General features: G+C 53.3%; 2 protein-coding genes and 1 long non-coding RNA gene across 3 annotated transcripts in view; 1 reads left to right on the top strand and 2 right to left on the bottom strand.

The window, feature by feature from the left end:
* The window catches only part of SLC12A5 (solute carrier family 12 member 5), a 35,579-nt gene extending 33,383 nt beyond the window's left edge, over positions 1 to 2,196 (bottom strand). Inside the window, exon 1 of the mRNA XM_037811439.1 lies at positions 2,044 to 2,196. Coding sequence (XP_037667367.1) covers positions 2,044 to 2,164 — 121 coding nt within the window. The 5' untranslated portion in view covers positions 2,165 to 2,196. The remainder of the gene's footprint in view (positions 1 to 2,043) is intronic.
* Positions 2,065 to 8,177, top strand: LOC119515468. The gene is made up of 3 exons (XR_005213054.1): positions 2,065 to 2,413; positions 3,009 to 3,310; positions 8,095 to 8,177. It is a non-coding gene; the product is annotated as an uncharacterized LOC119515468 (long non-coding RNA).
* On the bottom strand, positions 6,373 to 13,668 carry MMP9 (matrix metallopeptidase 9). Its single transcript, XM_037811441.1, has 13 exons — positions 13,421 to 13,668; positions 12,584 to 12,816; positions 12,086 to 12,234; positions 11,651 to 11,779; positions 11,387 to 11,560; positions 10,981 to 11,154; positions 10,421 to 10,597; positions 10,137 to 10,292; positions 9,079 to 9,352; positions 8,816 to 8,955; positions 8,376 to 8,526; positions 8,186 to 8,289; positions 6,373 to 6,689 (listed from the first exon to the last, which is right to left on the bottom strand). The coding sequence occupies exons 1-13, from the start codon at positions 13,556 to 13,558 to the stop codon at positions 6,571 to 6,573; spliced, it is 2,118 nt and encodes a 705-aa protein (XP_037667369.1). The 5' UTR covers positions 13,559 to 13,668; the 3' UTR covers positions 6,373 to 6,570.
* Positions 13,669 to 17,215: the final 3,547 nt, after the last annotated feature.

The raw sequence follows: 17,215 nt of genomic DNA, 5'->3' as shown, positions 1-17,215 counted from the left end.
AGGAACATGTGGGTGTGAATGGGAAGACTGACCAAGCATCTTGGGACAAGATAGGGCCATCTTATTCTCCAGACAGGGAATGGGGAGTGGGAAGAGAGAAGAGATAGAAGAAGCAGGAGCCTACAGCCACAACACCTCTGATCTGATGAGCATTAAGCACTTACTAAGTGCCAGGCTCTAGGTTTAGAACTCAGAATACAAAGAGAAAGGGATGCAGTCCCTGCCCTTGAGATGCTCCAATGGAGGTGACCCACAGTAAATAGCTGCTATCCACTGGGACATGTGCTTTAATGGTGCAGTGGGTGGGGAGGAGAGGAAATGACTACCTCTGCCTAGGAGCAACGGAAAGTGAGAAGGATTTCAGAAGAGGTTAAATGAGCTATAACTTAGCAAGTGTGTAGGAGTCTCCCTGGCTCCTGGGGGGGAGGTAGTAAACACAGACAGGTATACCAGGAGCAGAAGAGGGGAGCGCTTGAACGACAGATTGAGGGTCTTTGCCTTTATCCTACAGGTGACAGGGAGCCTGTGTAGTGGGTGGTTAGGGCAGGACTGGAGACAGGCAGACCAGAGAGGAGGCCGTGGTCACAGCCATGTGAGAGACGGACACCTGGGCCAGGGTGGTGGTGGCAGAGGTGGGGAGATGTAGCCTGATTCAGGGCAAGTTTTGGAGGTGGAGTGGTCAAGGCTTGAGGGCCGATTGGATTTAGTGGGAAGAGAAAAAGAAGTGTTGAAAATGGCTCCCAGATTTCTGGCTTTCAAACCTAGGAGGATGTAAAGCCATTCATGGAAATGAGAAAAGGGGCAGACTCACTAGGGGGAAAACCAAGAGTGGAAAAAGCCCAAGACATCCAAGTGGCCACAGCCAGGAGGCTGCTGGATCACGGAGTTCACTGGGGAAGTCTAGGCTTCGGTTTGGTCATCCATACAGTGCGGCAGTTCGCCCCTCTAGGGTTTTTGGCGTTAGGACGAGCTCACCTGCGGCTCAGCAGCGACCCCTAGCGGCTCAGGGAGGCTCTTCCTCCTCCCCGCGCAGGGGCCATTCCAAGCCAATTCGTGTGGTTCCTTCCAGACCCGAGCGGCACAGAGCCAGAGGGGACCTCTGACAAGTGCCCCCTGCTGGGAGACTGTGTGTACAGCCAGGATATTCCTTCTCTACCAAAGGCTAGAAGGATCCTTCCCCTCCCCTCTCCTCTGTACCCAGCGTGTAACTTCCATTCCAAGACCAGTGCAATGGCCCAAGAACTCCTTCTAAACTGGCTCCTCCCAACCCTTCCGGAGCTGGAGCAAAGAAGGAGCTAAGTGGGACCTCGAGGGTCGGGGATGGAGCCCTCACGGGATCCTCCCTGGCTCTGGCTGCCCCGGGTTCAAACCAACTTTCCTTTTTCCCCCGTCTCCACCCCAGCATCCCCGGCCGCCGGCAGCTATGCCTCCCGGAAGGCAGAGGATTGGCGGATCCACCAGGTACCAACGAATGACCCGCTGACCCAGCCCCTGCCTCAACCACCAGGGCTCATTTCCCCTCCGGCCCTGACTCCAACCCCTAGCCCTGACCCTACCCCGCATCCTCCCGGTCCAACCCTTTCCCCTCTGGTTCTGCCCTTTTCCGCCCCTTAGCCGAACTCCTCCCGCCCCCTCCTCTTGGCTCTGGACCCACCCCCTCAATAGGCAGCCCTCCCCTTTCCCTAGGCCCACCTTTCCCCCCGGTTCCGCCCCCTACTCGATATATGCCCCCGCCCCTTTAGTGCCCTCCGGTCCGGCCCCCCTTGACCCTGGCCTCTGCATCACAAGATCTGCCCCTTCACCTCAATTCCCAGCCCTTTTGCTAGCCCACCCCCTCCCCTTGTGGCTCCGCCCACCTAGGTTGTGGCCCCTCCCCCTCGCACCTTCGGTTCCGCCCTCCTCGCTCGGATCCCGGCTCTTCTAGCACCTCTTGCGTTCGGCTGAGACCCCCAATTCCAGTTGGTCCCACCTCTTCTAACAGAAGACCCGCCCCCGTACCTCCGCCCCTGATGCCGCCTCGGCCCCGCCCCCTGCGGCCTCTACCTTTGGCGTCTTCCCCCAGGAGGTGGCGGGGTTCTGCTGCCGAATGCCGGCGGGACTCCGGGTCAGAGGTCCCGGCGGGCCCCGCGGGAGGCAGCGAGGTGACGGTGAACCTGCGGCTCATGACGCGGAGAGGCGCCAGGCGGCCGCGGCGCGGGCTCTGATCGCACAAGTGGCCGCAGCCGGGCTCTAGGAGGGAGAAAGAGCGGATCCCCTCGCCCGCCGCCTGCCCGCCAGCCGCGGTGCCGCGCGGGGTCCTAGTGCCCGCTGGGCCGAGCCTCCCCGAATCCGGAGGCCCGGGCCTCCATCCCACCGCGAGCGCCTGAGGAGCCCTTCCTCAGCTGAGAGCCGTTCCTACCCCCGGGGCCCCAGGGTACGACTCCCAAAGCCCCGACCCGCCTCTGCCGGACTCCCCTAAACACCTGGGGCTCATTCATTCATTCAGTACATATTAATAGCACCCCTTTGTTCTAGCACCACTTTGTGCTAGACACTGGGGATACAGTAGTTAATGAGATTGTCTGACTTCGTGCCCTGTGTAGCTTAAATTCTAGTGGGGGGGGACCATAAGCCAACTTAGAGACAAGATAATTTTAGATGGTGATGTATGTTATGCAGAAAATGAAATATGGCTATGGGATAATGACTAGGGGGAAGAGCTACTTTAGGGAATGGTCTGCTTTAAGCTGACACCTGAATGTTGAGGCAAGTTTTCTGGTAGAGGAAATAGCAAATGCAAAGGCCCTGGGGTGGTAAGAAGCCTGGGCTGTTGACCAAGCAGCAAGAAGGCCAGTGTATGTGGAACAGAGTGAGTGGAGAGGAGAGTGACAGAAGGCAGGAGAGGAGGGCAGATCATGTGGTCTCTTGAAGGCCTCGGGGACAAGCTTGGATTCTTTTCTAATCCACAGGGGAAGCCACTGGAGGATTTTGAACAGGGGAATGACGTAACCTGATTTATGCTTTAACAGGCTCACTCTGGCTGCCGGGTGAAGACTCGACTAAAGAAGGGCATGAGTGGAAGCTGGGAGTCTAATTAGCAGGCTCCTGCAGACCTTCAAGTGAGAAGTGATGATAGCGGGACTAGAGTGGTGGCAGTCATCTGACTCCAGATACGTTTGGAAAGTGGAACCAACAGGACCTGCTGATGGATTGGATGTGACATGTGATGGAAAGGCAGGAGTCAAGGAGGACTCCTGGAAACTCACACTGCTGGAGGGAGTAAAGATGGGCGAAACCACTTTGGAAAACTGTTTGGTCATATCTACCAAAGGTAAGAATATTCACACTCTTTACTTTAACTGGTAATTCCTTGCCTAGTTATATAGGTTTATATATGTAGGTATTTATAGAGAAATGGTTGCCCATGTTCACCACTAGACAGTCCCAAGAATGTTCATTGCAGCTTTATTCATAATAGCCCCAAATTGAAAATGACCCAAATGCCCATCAATAGTAAAATGGATAAATTGTGGCACAGTCACATGATGGAATACTACAATTCACAGAATATGAATCAATCTCACAAATATAACATTGAGCAAAAGAAGCCAGGCACAAGATTACAGACTATATGACACTTTTTAAATAAGATGCAAAAATAGTCAATATTTAACTAAACTATTATAAGTAATGACAGTGGTTCCTCTTAGGGAGAAGTGGGTAGTGATTGCAAATGGATATGAGGGGGGCTTCTGGGGTGCTATTGTGCTTTCTTTCTTGATCTGGGCTCAGGGTACACAGTTGGGTTGAGTTTGTGAAAAATTGAAATGTACACTTATGAGAGGTGCACTTGTCTAGCTGTTCATTATACTAGAGCAGTGGTTCTCCATCAGGGGCAATGTTGCCTACCAGGGCAATATTTTGAGACATTTTTGGTGATCACAACTGGGGTAAGGGGGCGGGTACTATTGACATCTAGTGGCTAGAAGCTGCCTGGCCATGAGACGAAGGTCCGCCAATACCTCTATGCCCCCAGTGAGACCGGCAGTGGGGGCTGGGAAGGAGAAACTAACCCTGAGTCAGGCTGGCATCTGGCCACGGATCCCACCCCATCCTCCATGCCTCCCCACCACTTCCTGGGGAAAGACATCAAACATCATCCAGGGCACAGTACCATTCCCCAGAACAAAGAATTATCCAGCCCAAATTGTCTAACAGTAGTGCCAAGCTTGAGAAACCCTGTACTAGAATAAGACATTTAAATAATTGATTCCTAGATTTTAAGGCTGATCAAGTTTTAGCTTGATTTAGGGTAGATGGTGTTGTCTTTTACTGAGATGGGGAAAACTGAGAGAGAAGCAGGTTTGGAAGGTGGCAACGTAGAATTCAGCGCAGGACCTGTTAGGTAGGGATGCTCTTGGGCATCTTAGGAGCAATGTGGGGTAAGCAGTTGAATGTGCAAGTCTGGAGCTCAGGAGAGGTTGAGGCTGGGGATATAAATCTAGGAGTCTAGCAGAGAGATGTTATTTAAAGCTGAGGGATTAGCCAAGATCACAGGGAGCAAGCATTCAAGGAGATGAAGTCCAAGGACTGAGAACAATCACATTCTATGATTCAGAGGCTGGAAAGGGGATGCTCCAGCCAAGAAGATGGAAAAGAGGTGGCTGGTTAGGTGGGAGGAAAACCAGGACTATGGGGTGTCCCAGAGGCCAAGTGAAGAAAGAATTTCAAGAAGAGAGGCATGACCAACTGTGTCAAACCAGCTGAAAGACGGCTTCAGATGAGCAGAGAAGTACGCATTGTGTCTGGCTACATGAAGGTCATAGGTGACTTTGAAGAGGGTGATTTCAGTGGTATGGTGATGTAGGAGCCAAACTGGAAATGGCTAAAGAGAGAATGAGAATTGAGAAAATGGAGACAGTGAGCAATGACCACACTTCAGGGGAATTTTTACCGTGAAAGGGGGCTGGGGGCAGAGAAAAGGGACAGAATCTAGAGGGAGACGGGGTCAAGAGGGATGGAAATAAGCCACATTGAGGAATGTTTGTAGGCCAGTGGGAATGGGCTATTCCTAAGAGAGGAGCTCCTTCCAGGAGGATATTCTCTAAAACCTGCCTTTAAGTCCTGGGTGGGCCCCAGGTCTAGAAGTTTAAATCTGATCAATCCCATCACCTCCAGTCATCCACCCAACCCTTCAGTCATGTCTCTCTCCTACCTTGTGGGGTCAAATACACACCCCTTAGCCTGGCATTTGGACTGTCTCTGATCTAGCCCAAACCACCCCTCCTATCTCAACCATGTCAGAATCCTCTCTTCTCACCTCTCAACTTCTGAGCTATTTGCAGTTCCCCCTTGCTTTTTCTCTTCTGCAAGCATTTGCTCAAAGGTGCACATTCAAACCCCACCATCACCACTCACTAGCTATGAGACTTTGGGGGAGAGTAATTCTCTCTGCCTCAGTTTCCTCCTTTGTAAAACAGGAATGGTGGAGATGGTAATAGTAATGGTACCTACAAGGTAATAGTAGCATCTTTCTCATAGGATTGTTTTAAGGATTAACTGTTAACACACAAAACATTGGCACAGTCAGTGCCTCACCAGGGGGATATATAATCCATGGTTTATTTATCCACTTGCTTAACTCCTGGGCATTTAGCTTGTTGCCGGTTTCTCACTATATGAATAATGCTGCAATCAACATCTTCTATGTATTGTTTTGTGTGCACATGTGAGGTTAGAGCGTAGGCATGTTTTTAGGTGTCATGATTCTTAACAAATTACCCTCTAAGAAGGCTATCCCACTTGCACAGGAAGAAGCTCTTGCTGATCCTTCCAGATTCAGTTCATGTTCAGATGTCATCCAGGCTGGGAAATGTTCCCTAACCTCATCCACAACAGACTGAATATCGCACACGCAGGCACATGCGCACCATTATTCTAGAACAGAGGGGCACACCCTGCACAGTCGCCAAGCATGTTCCTACCCCCGCCCCCTGCCACAGAATCACCACCCTCATAACTGAATTGGGCTCCCAGTGTGTGTGTGTGTGTGGGGGGGGAAGGGCTGGAGTCTACATTTTAAGCAAAGTCCCTGGGGGATTCTTTACACCCTAAAGTTGTAGAACCACTGAGAGGTCCTTGAGGGCAGGGACGCAGTCTGATTCATCAATCTCCAGTGTACAACACAGGGCCTGGCTCCATGGAGGGGCTCAATAAATGTCTGGTGAATGAATAATGGTAGGCCATTTCCTGGGCTGTAAAATAGGGATAATCATAGCCTACCTTCCTAATAGACTGGTTGTAAGGAATGACTATGTTAATCTCTATGAAGTGCTTAGAACTGCCTGCACATGTAAGCCGTCTACCCATAAAATTAATTAATTTAAAAACTACTTTTCAAGGTTAGGGAATCCAAATTTATTTAAAAATTCCAACAAAAAGGAAGGCAGGAGGAGAGGGCCAGCCTACTTCCACTCCCCCCTGACTCCCAGAATAGACCCACCAATTTGTATCCGGCAAACTGGCTCCTCGCCCATAGGGGATGGACCCCACGGGGACCCACACTACACTGCCGAGGCAGGATGGGGAGGCCTACTCCTCGGAGCACTGCAGGATGTCGTAGGACACGTAGCCCACTTGGTCCACCTGGTTCACCTCGTTCCGAGAACTCACGCGCCAAAAGAAGCGGTCCTGGCAGAAGTAGGCTCTCTCTGCAGGGGAAAAACAGGCAGAGGGGAATGATTCCAACCGTCCTGCAGACACTTAAACAGAAACAGGAGCAAGATCTCTACGATCATCCCTACTGCCCTTTTCTAGATCTTTCCAAGGATTTCACATGACACCTCCATCTCCCTCACCTTCCTGTGAGATGCTGGAGGGCAAGACCTCCATGTCCAAACCACTGGCACACAACCTGGCACATGGTAGGTGCTCAGTATACATTTCATGAATGAACTAACATATAAAAGATGACCTATTTAATGCTCAGAATGATTCTTGCAACATTCATTCATTCATTCAACAAATTCATTCATTCGACAAATATTTGTTGAGCAATAACCATGTGCTAAGCACTGTTTCAGGCTGAAGATACAGCAGAGAAAAATACAGGCATGATCTCAGTTCTTTAGATGCTTGCACCCCAGTAGGGTAATATGATTAACAAGCAAGCAAGTAAATAAGTGAGATTCGTTTGACAACGTAAAAAAGCTACGGAGGAAATAAAAGTGAATGCATGAATAGATAATAAGGGTCAGAGAAAGCCTCTCTGAAAAGGTGGCCCTAGCGCTTAGACCTGAAGGATGAGAGGGAGGCAGCCAGATGACAGTCTGGGGACAAGCCTTCCAGACAGAGGGAACAACTGGCAGAGAAGCCTAATCCAGGAATGGTCTTGATATGTTCAAAGAGCAGCCAGAGGCCAGTGGGTGGAGCAGAGTGAATGACAGGAGCAGTGGGGGGAGAAGAAGACAGAGAGGTGGGGATGGGGTAGGGGATGACAGATCATGTTAGTTTCTTGACCTTGGAATGGATCTGGTGTCACCCTCAGGACTATTGTCCTCTACTCCTAACCTGTCCCTACCCCCAGGGAATATATTAAAGATATTAGACAACTGGGATGGCTTGGACCAGGGTTTCTGCAAAGGAGATGATGGACAGTGGCAGCTTCAAAAAATATTTTGCAGTAGAGTCAACAGAACTCATCAACGTATTGGACGTGAGTGGTGAGAGAGAAAGAAGAAGCAAGTATAACTCCAACTATGATCCCCATTTTACAGATGGGGAAACTGAGGCTCTGAGAGTGGTAGCAACTTGCCCAAAGACAAATAGCTATGAATTGTCTTTTGTCTCACTGGCTCCCCAGAGGCAGCACAGGGCCTGGCACATTAAAGGCACTTGATAGCTATTGTTTAATAAAGGAATGAGCCTTCATGCAAACCATGTGTTGTGATGGAGGGGAAAGAGCTTCCAGCCAGGGAGGCTAGAAATTTGGGTCCTAGTCCCGGCTGTGCTTCTGACTCCCTGTATGACCTGGGAAAGGTCTCTGCCTCTATAGGATTCTTATCTGTGCTGGGGCATTTGCCTCAATCCCCATGGGCTTTTTTCTTTCTCACTCAGAATTTGGTCCATCACTAAGGCAGGGGAGTCCAAGAACCTGGGAGGTGTTTCGGGAGGGACCCGCCCCCGCCTCCCACCCGCAGCCCCTCACCTTGGTACTGGAAGATGTCGTGCGTGTTCAAGGGCACCCCGGGGAACATCACGTACACCGGGCTGACACTCCTGGGATCCACCATCTGCGTCTTCGGGTCGAACCTGCAGGAAGGCGGCCAGGAGACGGGCGCTGAGCCGGCGGGCGGGCGGCGCCCGGGCTCCCCCTGCCGGCGGTCGCGGGGACTCACCTCCAGAAACGCTGTTGGCTGAACAGCAGCACCTTGCCCCCGCCGCGCGGGAGCGCCCCGGTGATGTGCGCCACCTCGGGGCCCAGGCCCAGCTTGTCCAGCCGCCTCGGGCCCAGCACCTTCGCGCCCGTGTACACCCACACCTGGCGCCCTGCAGGGGAGCGGGGAGAGGGGCTGAATTCCTCTTGAACGTGAGGAGGGAAAACCTGCGAGGCCTTTCTCCAGCCCGGGAGCCCAAGGCTGTACCCAAGGGACAGAGCTGCTGGGTACGGTTGGCGGTCAAGTGTGTAGTGCGTTGATGCGCCGAAATTCGACCCCAGATAAATTTGCTAAACTGCATCCGCTAGGAAGGGGCACCTTTTTCTTATGTAAACGAAGTCGCTTCATGGTTTATCCTGGGCCGCAGTCCTCTTGGCCCGGGTGGGTGGGTGCGGACTCACCAGCGAAGAAGAAAATCTTCTTGGTGAGCGGATCTTCAAAGGCAGAGTCCAGCTTGCGGGGCAGCTCAGGCCACGTGCGGGTGATAAGGAAGGGGCCCTGCAGCCGGTGTCCCCCGCCTTCAGACATGCGCCAGTACCTCCTGGGGACGTGAAAAGGGAAAGGTGGGGCATTGAGCCTTGATCCAAGGGCCAGTGGGCAGGGAGGGACAGGCAGGTTCCTCCCCCAAGCCTCCTCCATCAGCCACACATCCCTGCCCCCTCACCCATCCTTGAATAAATGCAAATGTTTCCCGATCTCTGCGATGGCATCGAAGATATTCACGTTGCAAGCATTGTCTGCTGGATCAAAAGGCCCTGTGGGGGCTTCAGAGGGGCCTGCGGTGGGGGGACCTGTGGGGCCAGCTGAAGGAGGGCCGGTGGGGCCTTCAGTGGGGGCTTCTGAGGGGGGAACTGTGAGGCAGACCGTCGGGGGAGCTGTGGGCTGGGGTTCAGGTGTGGTGGTAGTTGGAGGCCATGGAGCAGGTTCAGGGCCGGGACCTAAAAAGAGGCACCGGATGAGACACCCCCGCCCCATTCCTCCAAATCCCTGTGCCCAAACAACACCCCCTCCCTCAAAGTCTGTCCATGCACACGCACACACACACACACACACACACACACACACCTTGACACACACTCACCTCCTGGCATTAGCTGTTGGGGCCTGCCATCCCCCAAGCACAGGCAGGTTCCTTCCTTTCACATACTGGCCTTTTATTCAAGCCATATTTACCTCATCCCTGGGCTGTGTCAGTGTTAGGGACACAAGACACACAGAATTTCCCACCCCCAACTCTCTAGGCCTGGGGGAGAGAAGTGTTCTGAGACCTCACCATGTGGCAAACTCAAGGCCAAGAGCTTTATAAACTCATGTTAGCTGTTTAATCTTAACAGAAGCCTTTTGTAGATACTCTACTATCCCAATTTTTTTAATGAGGAAATAATCCTAATGATAATGACAAGGGATGATAATAAAAATATCAAACACCTGGAGGGCTCTTAGCATATGCCAGATATTGTTCTAACTCATTTAATCCTCAGAGGCATGTACTATTATTAGCCCCATTTTACAGATGAGTGCTCAGGGGTGAACATCCAAGTCACCTTCACCTAGCCAGGAAGTGACTGCACTGGCTTTTGAATCCTCATCTATCTCCCTCCAGAGTCTGGGATCTTAATCACCATCTTCAAGCACTGACCCGCAGCGGCTGGACCCAGGATCTGCCCCAGAGGTGGCAGTCCCAGTCCCTCCCCTCCCTGCATCTCTGCCCCACAGCCTCACCATAGAGATGCCGGATCCCCTTCACGTCATCCTCATGCAGAGGGGGCCCCTCTGTGAATCTGTACATGGGGTACATAAGCGCCTCCGGCACCGACGAGTGGTCTAAGCCCAGCGCGTGGCCGAACTCGTGCGCCGCCACAAGGAACAGACTGTAACCTGGAGGGAAGAGGGAGCCTGCGACGTGAGCGCCAGGACGGGGCCCCCAACCCACCCCAGGCTTCGGCCATGCCCTCTCCACTGCGCCGGCCGCACCCCCAGCCCCAGGGTCTCGGAATTCCGCCCACCTTGGTCCGGGCAGAAGCCCCACTTCTTGTCTGTGTCGAAGTTCGAGGTGGTGGCGCACCAGAGGCGCCGATCTCCGCGGCCCTCTGTGGTGCAGGACGAGTACTCTTTGCCCAGGAAGACGAAGGGGAAGACGCACAGCTCTCCCGGAGAGTTACCCCCGATCACCGTCGAGTCGGCTGGAGAGACCCAGGACTTTGGGTGAGCCGGGTGGGTGGGTCCAACAAGGAGCCAGGGGCGGGCCAAAGGAGCTAGAGTCTCGGTGGCCCATTTAAAAGGCCTAGGGGGCGCTGTGGGGCACGGCTGAGACAAAGCAAGGCTGGTGGGTGGGGCCTGAGGACTGGAGACCCTGGAAGTGGGCGAGGGCGGAATAGGGCCCAGCGGGGATGGGTGTGGGGGAGGGGCAGCTGGAAGAAGGGGCTGCGGTGGTGGGCGGGGTCACGACGGTCCTGAAGACCAATGCGGCGTGGTAAGACAGACCGATGGGCGGAGGAGTCACGTTTCGGGGACCAATGCAGGATCGGGGGGGCGGGCCTGAATGTGGCGGGCGGGGTGGAGGTACCTCGCGTCGGGCAGAAACCGTAGAGCTTGTCCTGGTCGAAGCTGGCGGTGGTGGCGCACCAGCGGTAGCCGTCGGAGCGACCATCGGTGGTGCAGGCAGAGTAGGAGCGGCCCTCGAAGATAAACGGAAACACGCAAGGCTTGCCGCCCGCATTGCCGGCCTGGGTGAAGAGTCCTGGAGAGGCCCAACACCATCAGCCCGAGTTGCCACGGGTTCATTGACCCACAGACGGTCTGTGGTCCATCCCTCCTCTCCTCATTTCACAGATGAGGAAACTGGGCCCAGAGGGCGAGAGAGTGACTTACAGGCCACATAGCGCTAGTGGCAGAGCCGGGATGGGTACCCAGGATTTCAGACCCTCGAGAGTGATGGGCGTCCCTCCCCCTCGCCGCGACCCCGCACTCACTCTCGCTGGGGCAGAAGCCGAACTGCTGGTCGGTGTCGTAGTCGGCAGTGGTGCTGCACCAGGGCGTGTCGTCGGTGCGGCCGTCGGTGGTGCAGGAGGAGTAGGAGCGGCCCTCAAAAATGAAGGGGAAGTGGCAGGGAGCGCCGTTTGCGTTTCCAAACCTAGTCGGAACCACTGCGGGAGGAGGGAGACGGGAATCAGGGCGGCTGGCGATGAGTATGAAGGGAGAAGGGAACCGCCGGCCTGTACGGGTCAGAATCTCACCGACGCCCTTGCCCAGCGACCACAGCTCATCATCATCGAAGTGGGCGTCCCCCTGAATGCCGGGGCCGGGAGGAAAGGCGTGTGCCAGGAGCCCGTCCTTCCCGTCGAAGGGATACCCGTCTCCGTGCTCTAAAGAAGCGGGTGAAGAGCGAGGAAGTTAGCTGAGTACAGTTGCGCAGATTGGGCGCTCCTCGAGGACGCGGGCATGAGGGGTTCTAGTGCCAGTTGAAATCTTGCCTGCACTCAACTCTCCAAACCCTGTGCCCCCGCGCGGTGCCGTATCCGGCAGGAGCGGGGGCCAGGTGGGAGACGCGAAGTGAGGGGTGAGGGGACCGAAAGAGAAAGCCGGGTCACCTACCCCCACCATGGTCCTCCCTCGCCCCACCTTCCACCCCGGCCCAGGACTCTCCTGTCTTTCCCTTCTCACGTTCTTACCCCGGACGCCAAACTGGATAACAATGTCGGCTTCCCAGCCGTACACGCGGGTAAAGATCAGCGGCGTCACCTCGCTCCAGAGAGCGAAGGCGCGGGCAAAGGCGTCGTCGATCACGTCGCGGGGCAAGTCTTCCGAGTAATTTCGGATCCTGCCGGGGAAAGGCGGGAGGAAAGGGGGCAGAAATGAGAGGCTGGAGCGGAGGTAATAGCTGCACCCCTGGTCTCGTCGGCTTGGGCATACACGACGCTTTCTGGGCTACACGCTTGGTCTATAAAGAACTTTCAGACGCATTTTTCTCTTTGGACCCTCCCATCAGCCTAGCCAGGAGGACAAGGATTGCGAGGCCCATATCCCCAAAGGTGGAGCCACTCACCTAGGCGGCACATTGGGTAGTGAGACCCGGGGACCCGTCTAAGACTTGGATCCGTCCCAGGCACAGCGCCGGGACCTGCCTGCCCGCTCCACACCGCCCACCGCGGCGGGATCCAGCCTCGCACCAGTATGTGATGTTGTGGTGGTGCCACTTCAGTTCGCCCTCGAAGGTCTGGAAGCCGCCCAGGTCTGGGACGCCACAGCGCGGGGTTCGCATGGCCTCCAGGGTGATGCTGTCCAGCTGGCCGGTCTGGGGCAGGGCCAGGCGCCGCTGGAGAAGCAACAGCGCCGGACCCAGGGACTGCTTCTCATCTTGCATCTCAGCCACACGAGTGTAGCCATAGCGATACAGGTAATCCTGTGGATGGAGGGGCAATGACACCAGCTGAGCCCCTCCCAATCCCAGAGTGCCCTGACTCCCTTTTTCCCTCCCTACTGGGCCGCAGCCCCATCCCTCCAAGTGCCCAAGGACTAAGGATAAGGCATTGAAGCCGGGACTTGGTGCCCTGGATACCAGTGCCTTGTGCATACCCATGAATCTCCCCTCCCTGATGACATCCTCAGCTCCTTTCCACTCCTGGATGCCCTGGTTCGTGCCTAACCCCAGAACCCCCAGGGTTCACCCCTGTTCATCCCCAGCCCATGCCCACCCATGAAATACCCAGGACCCTCTGTAGACACTCCAGCCCATGCCCACCCCACAATCCTCCAAGGTTCTCCCAGGCACTATTTCCCAGTACCTAAGCAGGAAACCCTCACTGCCCATCCCTGGCCATCATTGCCCAAAACCTCCACAGGAAGCCCCCCAGTGCCTGCCCCTGGACCCCTCTGTTCTCTAGTCATGTCCATCACCCCTCAACACATCCCTAAAGCATCTCCTCTGAGACCTTATGCCCTCCCTGGGGACCCTTGTTGCCTTGCTGACCAGCTCTCCCCAACTCTAGAATGGGGTGTTTGCTTACCTCTGCCAGCTGCCTATCAGTAAGATTCGATCGCAGGTCTCCTGGGAAGACCACAACGGTGGGCTGGCGTCGTTGGGGTGCGGCAGAGCAGCAACCCAGCACCAGGAGCACCGGGACCAGAGACTGCCAGGGGTTCATGGTGAGGGTAACAGTGTCTGGCTGCGGCTGCCCTCCTGGGGACTTTAAGCTGGCGCGGTTCACTGAATCAGTGACCCCGCCTCTCTGGGCGGGGGCTGACTCAGGGGATCTTTTGTGTGTGTGTGTGTGTGTGTGTGTGTGTGTGTGTGTGTGTGTGTGTGTGTGTGTGTGTGTGTTGAGCAGCCCCGGCATGAAAGTTCTTACACCACCTTCTCCTCTGCCCTCCCTGCCCACGGTCCCCACTGCTGAGTCAGGCAAGACCCCAGACCCACAGGAAACCACCGGCCTTGAAGGGAGGGGTTGGATTTTGCAAACTGCAGAGCTTGTGAGAGCAGTGTGAAAGGGAGGGAGGGGACCAGGCTGGACATGGAGACTGCCAGAGGCTTCTTTCTGAGACTAGTGATCCCCCTGCTCAACCCTTGTCCATCTGTGACACTTCCACTTCTGGCCAGAGCCCCGCCTTGACCCCTTCTTCACACCCCAGGCTCTGTCCTCTTTTCTTCTCCCTGGAAGTCTTCCTTGACTCACTTCCTCTCCCTGCTCCATTGGGGGTGGAAGCAGTGGGCTCTGCTTGGCTGGAATTGGGGAATTCCACTGGGCAGCCCCTGTCTTTGACAAGCTATATGCTTGAGGGCAGTAAGGGGCAAATATGACTGCAGTCTTCCTTCAGGCTGTTGGGCAATTCTCTTCACCATTCTGAATTTGTTTCTGCAGCTCTAAAAAGGCCCTTTGTCCCTAGATTGATGGTAGCATTAAATGAGATCGAACACATTAGATGCTTAGTACATTCTGGTTCATGGGAAGTGTATACGTGAATTACAGTGTATGTTCAAGGACGTGTGCAGCTAGCTCTCATATGTTCAGAAGACAGAGCAATAGATGATGGAGGATAGATAGGGAGGGAGTGAGGGAGGGAGGGAAAGAAATAGTGATGTGACAGCATGTTAAAGTTGGTGGATTGAGCTATTGGGGGAGGGGTGTCAGGGTATGATGGAATTCTGTGTATGGGGTTAGTATTGTTTTTGCAACTGTTCCTATAACTTTGAATTTATTTCAAAATAAAAAATAAAAAAAAAAGATGCTTAGTACAGTACACATTGCAAGCCCTCGATAGATGGTCATGATTGCTTTTAATTATCTGCACTAAGACTATGATTCTGACTTGTAATCAGGAAACTTGAGTCTTGGGCCTGGTACTTCCCTTCTCTGGGCTTTGGACTCAACTGCAAAATGAGGAGGTGGGATGATCTCAGGGAGCCCCCAGCCCCACTCCATCCAGCACAAACTCCAGCCTCAATTAGCACCACTAATGCCAGAAACCACCAGCCCCCCTCCCTCCCTCCAGTCCTCCCAGCCTCCATTCCTCTTTTCTGCCTCTGTCCCCCACCAGCCAAGTGTGGGCAAGGTCTGTAACTGCTTTCAAGGCTTCTTTGGGAAGAACAATAGAAACAATTTAACAAGCCTATTTTAAGGGCCTACTATGTGCCAGGCACTTTACATGCTTATCTCATAAATGAATCTGTGAGATGGAGACTTTCTTTACAGGAAGACTGAAACGCTAAAGTTGACTAATTAATTAGCATCTACTTTGGAGTCACACAGTCCTAGTTTTCAATCCCAGCTTGGCTGTTTCCTACCTATGTGAACTTGGGCAAGTCCCTTCATCTCTGAGCCATAATAATAATGCTAAATTACCATTTTTTTAAGATTTACTGTGCCAAGTGCTATGTTAAGCTCTCTATAAGCATCTCATTTCAGACTCACCTTCAGCCTTGACAGGTTGAATGAGTAGGTTTCAGAGGAGGAAATGGAGGCTCAGAGCAGTTAAGGAACTTTTTGGTGACTGCACAGTGAGTTAACACACAGTCCCAGGACTCAAGCCTAAGGCTGCCTGGTTCTCAAGTCTGAGCTTTTCATCTTTATTGCCAATTACAGGGAACTGAGATAAGGTGCCGGGCTGGGGGAAATTTATAACCTGAGTCCTTCCTTCCCTGATCCCCTTGCCACCCACTGAGGATAAGAGAGGACATTCAGGCCTTGGGGGAATCAGAAGCTAAAGACAGAGGATACAAGGGACCTAGTTTCCAGACTTGGGACTGTGGGGTCATAGAGAAATACGATTTTAGAGATGAAAATGAACTGAGATCTTCCAATCCAGGGGATCTTAATCTGGATGGCAGGCAGCGGCTTCAGAAGAATCCATGAAACACCCCCTCCTTGACATCATATCTCTATCTGTCAGATCTCTCAACCTTAGCATTATTGGCATTCGGGGCTGGATAACTCTTTGTTTTGAGGGTCTTGTGTATTGGAGGGTGTTTAGCAACATCCCTCAGCCTTCACCAACTAGATGCCAGGAGCACCTCCCCCTGCCAGTTGTGACAACCAAAAATGTCACTAAACATTGCCAAATTTCTCCTGGGAGTGGGGGGAGGAGGAGGCAAAATTGCCCCAATTGAGAACCACTGGTATATGTTGATTTTTCTATGCAAAATGTTCCAAACTTTTATCAGACACTCAAACCATCGATGACATTCCCCAAAGACCACTTACTGAACAAATATTTATTGGGTTTTTATGGGCCAGGCATTGTGCCTAGAATTGGGTATATAGTGGTGACAGAGATAGCCTTTGTCATCATGCTCATGGAGCTGAAAGTCCAGTAAGGGAGAAATTGAATGAGTAATTAATTACCAGAGACAGAAGCTTCACAAAAGTGGAGATGTACTTATCTACTCCAGTTATGCCCATTGTGCAGATGAGAAAACTGAGTCCCAGAATGTAAAGGTGACCTCTCTGAGGTCCCAAAGCAAGCCAGGGTCAGTGTGTGGGAAACTGAGCTACTTACGAGGCAGTATAGAGCCCTGGCTAAGAGCCTGGACCCTGGAGCCAGGATATCTAGGTTCAAATTTCAGTTCAGCCACTGACATGCTGTGCAACCTGAATAACTGACTTAAATCTGTCAGTGCCTCAGTTTCCCCATCCATAAAATGGGGGTAATAATAGTGCTTATCTCATAGGATTGTCCCATAAGGATTAAAAATGAGTTATATTTGATGTAACTATAGCTGTAAGTTATATCTGATGTATCAAAGGAATTAACAGATATAAAGTGCCTGGCACATGATAGTAAGTGCTTGCTGCTACTTTAATTATGATTGCCTCTGGGCCAGCTGACTGTTTTAACCATCTGGGGAGCAGGGAGAGAGCACCCAGCCTGGAAACCCAGAGCTTGATTTCTGGAATCAATCCAAGCAAGAATCCTCCTTCTCCCCCCCAACTTCCTGCTTTACCCCCTGGCTCTACAACCCCCATAAAGGGGAACTTGGGGGAGAGCTTGGCTTTCAACACATCAAGGGCAGGAAGTGGTTCTGGTTACCACATCCCCTTCCTCATTTCCCTCAGCCCCCCTTCTAATACCACTGCAGAGGTTAGCCAAGACCCTGGGAGAGGAGGCTGAGAGCAGGATATTCCTCCAGGCTCCCCACTCCCCAGCCCTGACCAGAGTCATGGCTTGGTCTCCAAGCCCCTCACCCAGGTGGAAGGAAGCCCCATCGGGAAGGGGAGAGGGTTGATCCTCGAGTCCTGAGTCACCAGCTGGATGACACAGTCCTGCAGGCTGCTATTAGTAACTCCAGGTCCCCAGACCAGGGTCAG

The sequence above is a fragment of the Choloepus didactylus genome, chromosome 19, assembly GCF_015220235.1.
Source record: "Choloepus didactylus isolate mChoDid1 chromosome 19, mChoDid1.pri, whole genome shotgun sequence".
Lineage (NCBI taxonomy): Eukaryota > Metazoa > Chordata > Mammalia > Pilosa > Megalonychidae > Choloepus > Choloepus didactylus.
The sequence above is the reverse complement of the archived record's forward strand: the minus strand, read 5'-3'. Positions and strand labels throughout refer to the sequence as shown.

Coding starts and splice junctions, on each gene's coding strand:
- MMP9 (XM_037811441.1), bottom strand. CDS start 13,558: ATGAACCCCTGGCAGTCTCTGGTCCCGGTGCTCCTGGTGCTGGGTTGC. Junction 9,353..10,136: donor GGGGATCCGGCATCTCTATG/GTGAGGCTGTGG, acceptor GCCTCTTTTTAG/GTCCCGGCCCTGAACCTGCT. Junction 6,690..8,185: donor CGACATCTTCCAGTACCAAG/GTGAGGGGCTGC, acceptor TTTCCCCTGCAG/AGAGAGCCTACTTCTGCCAG.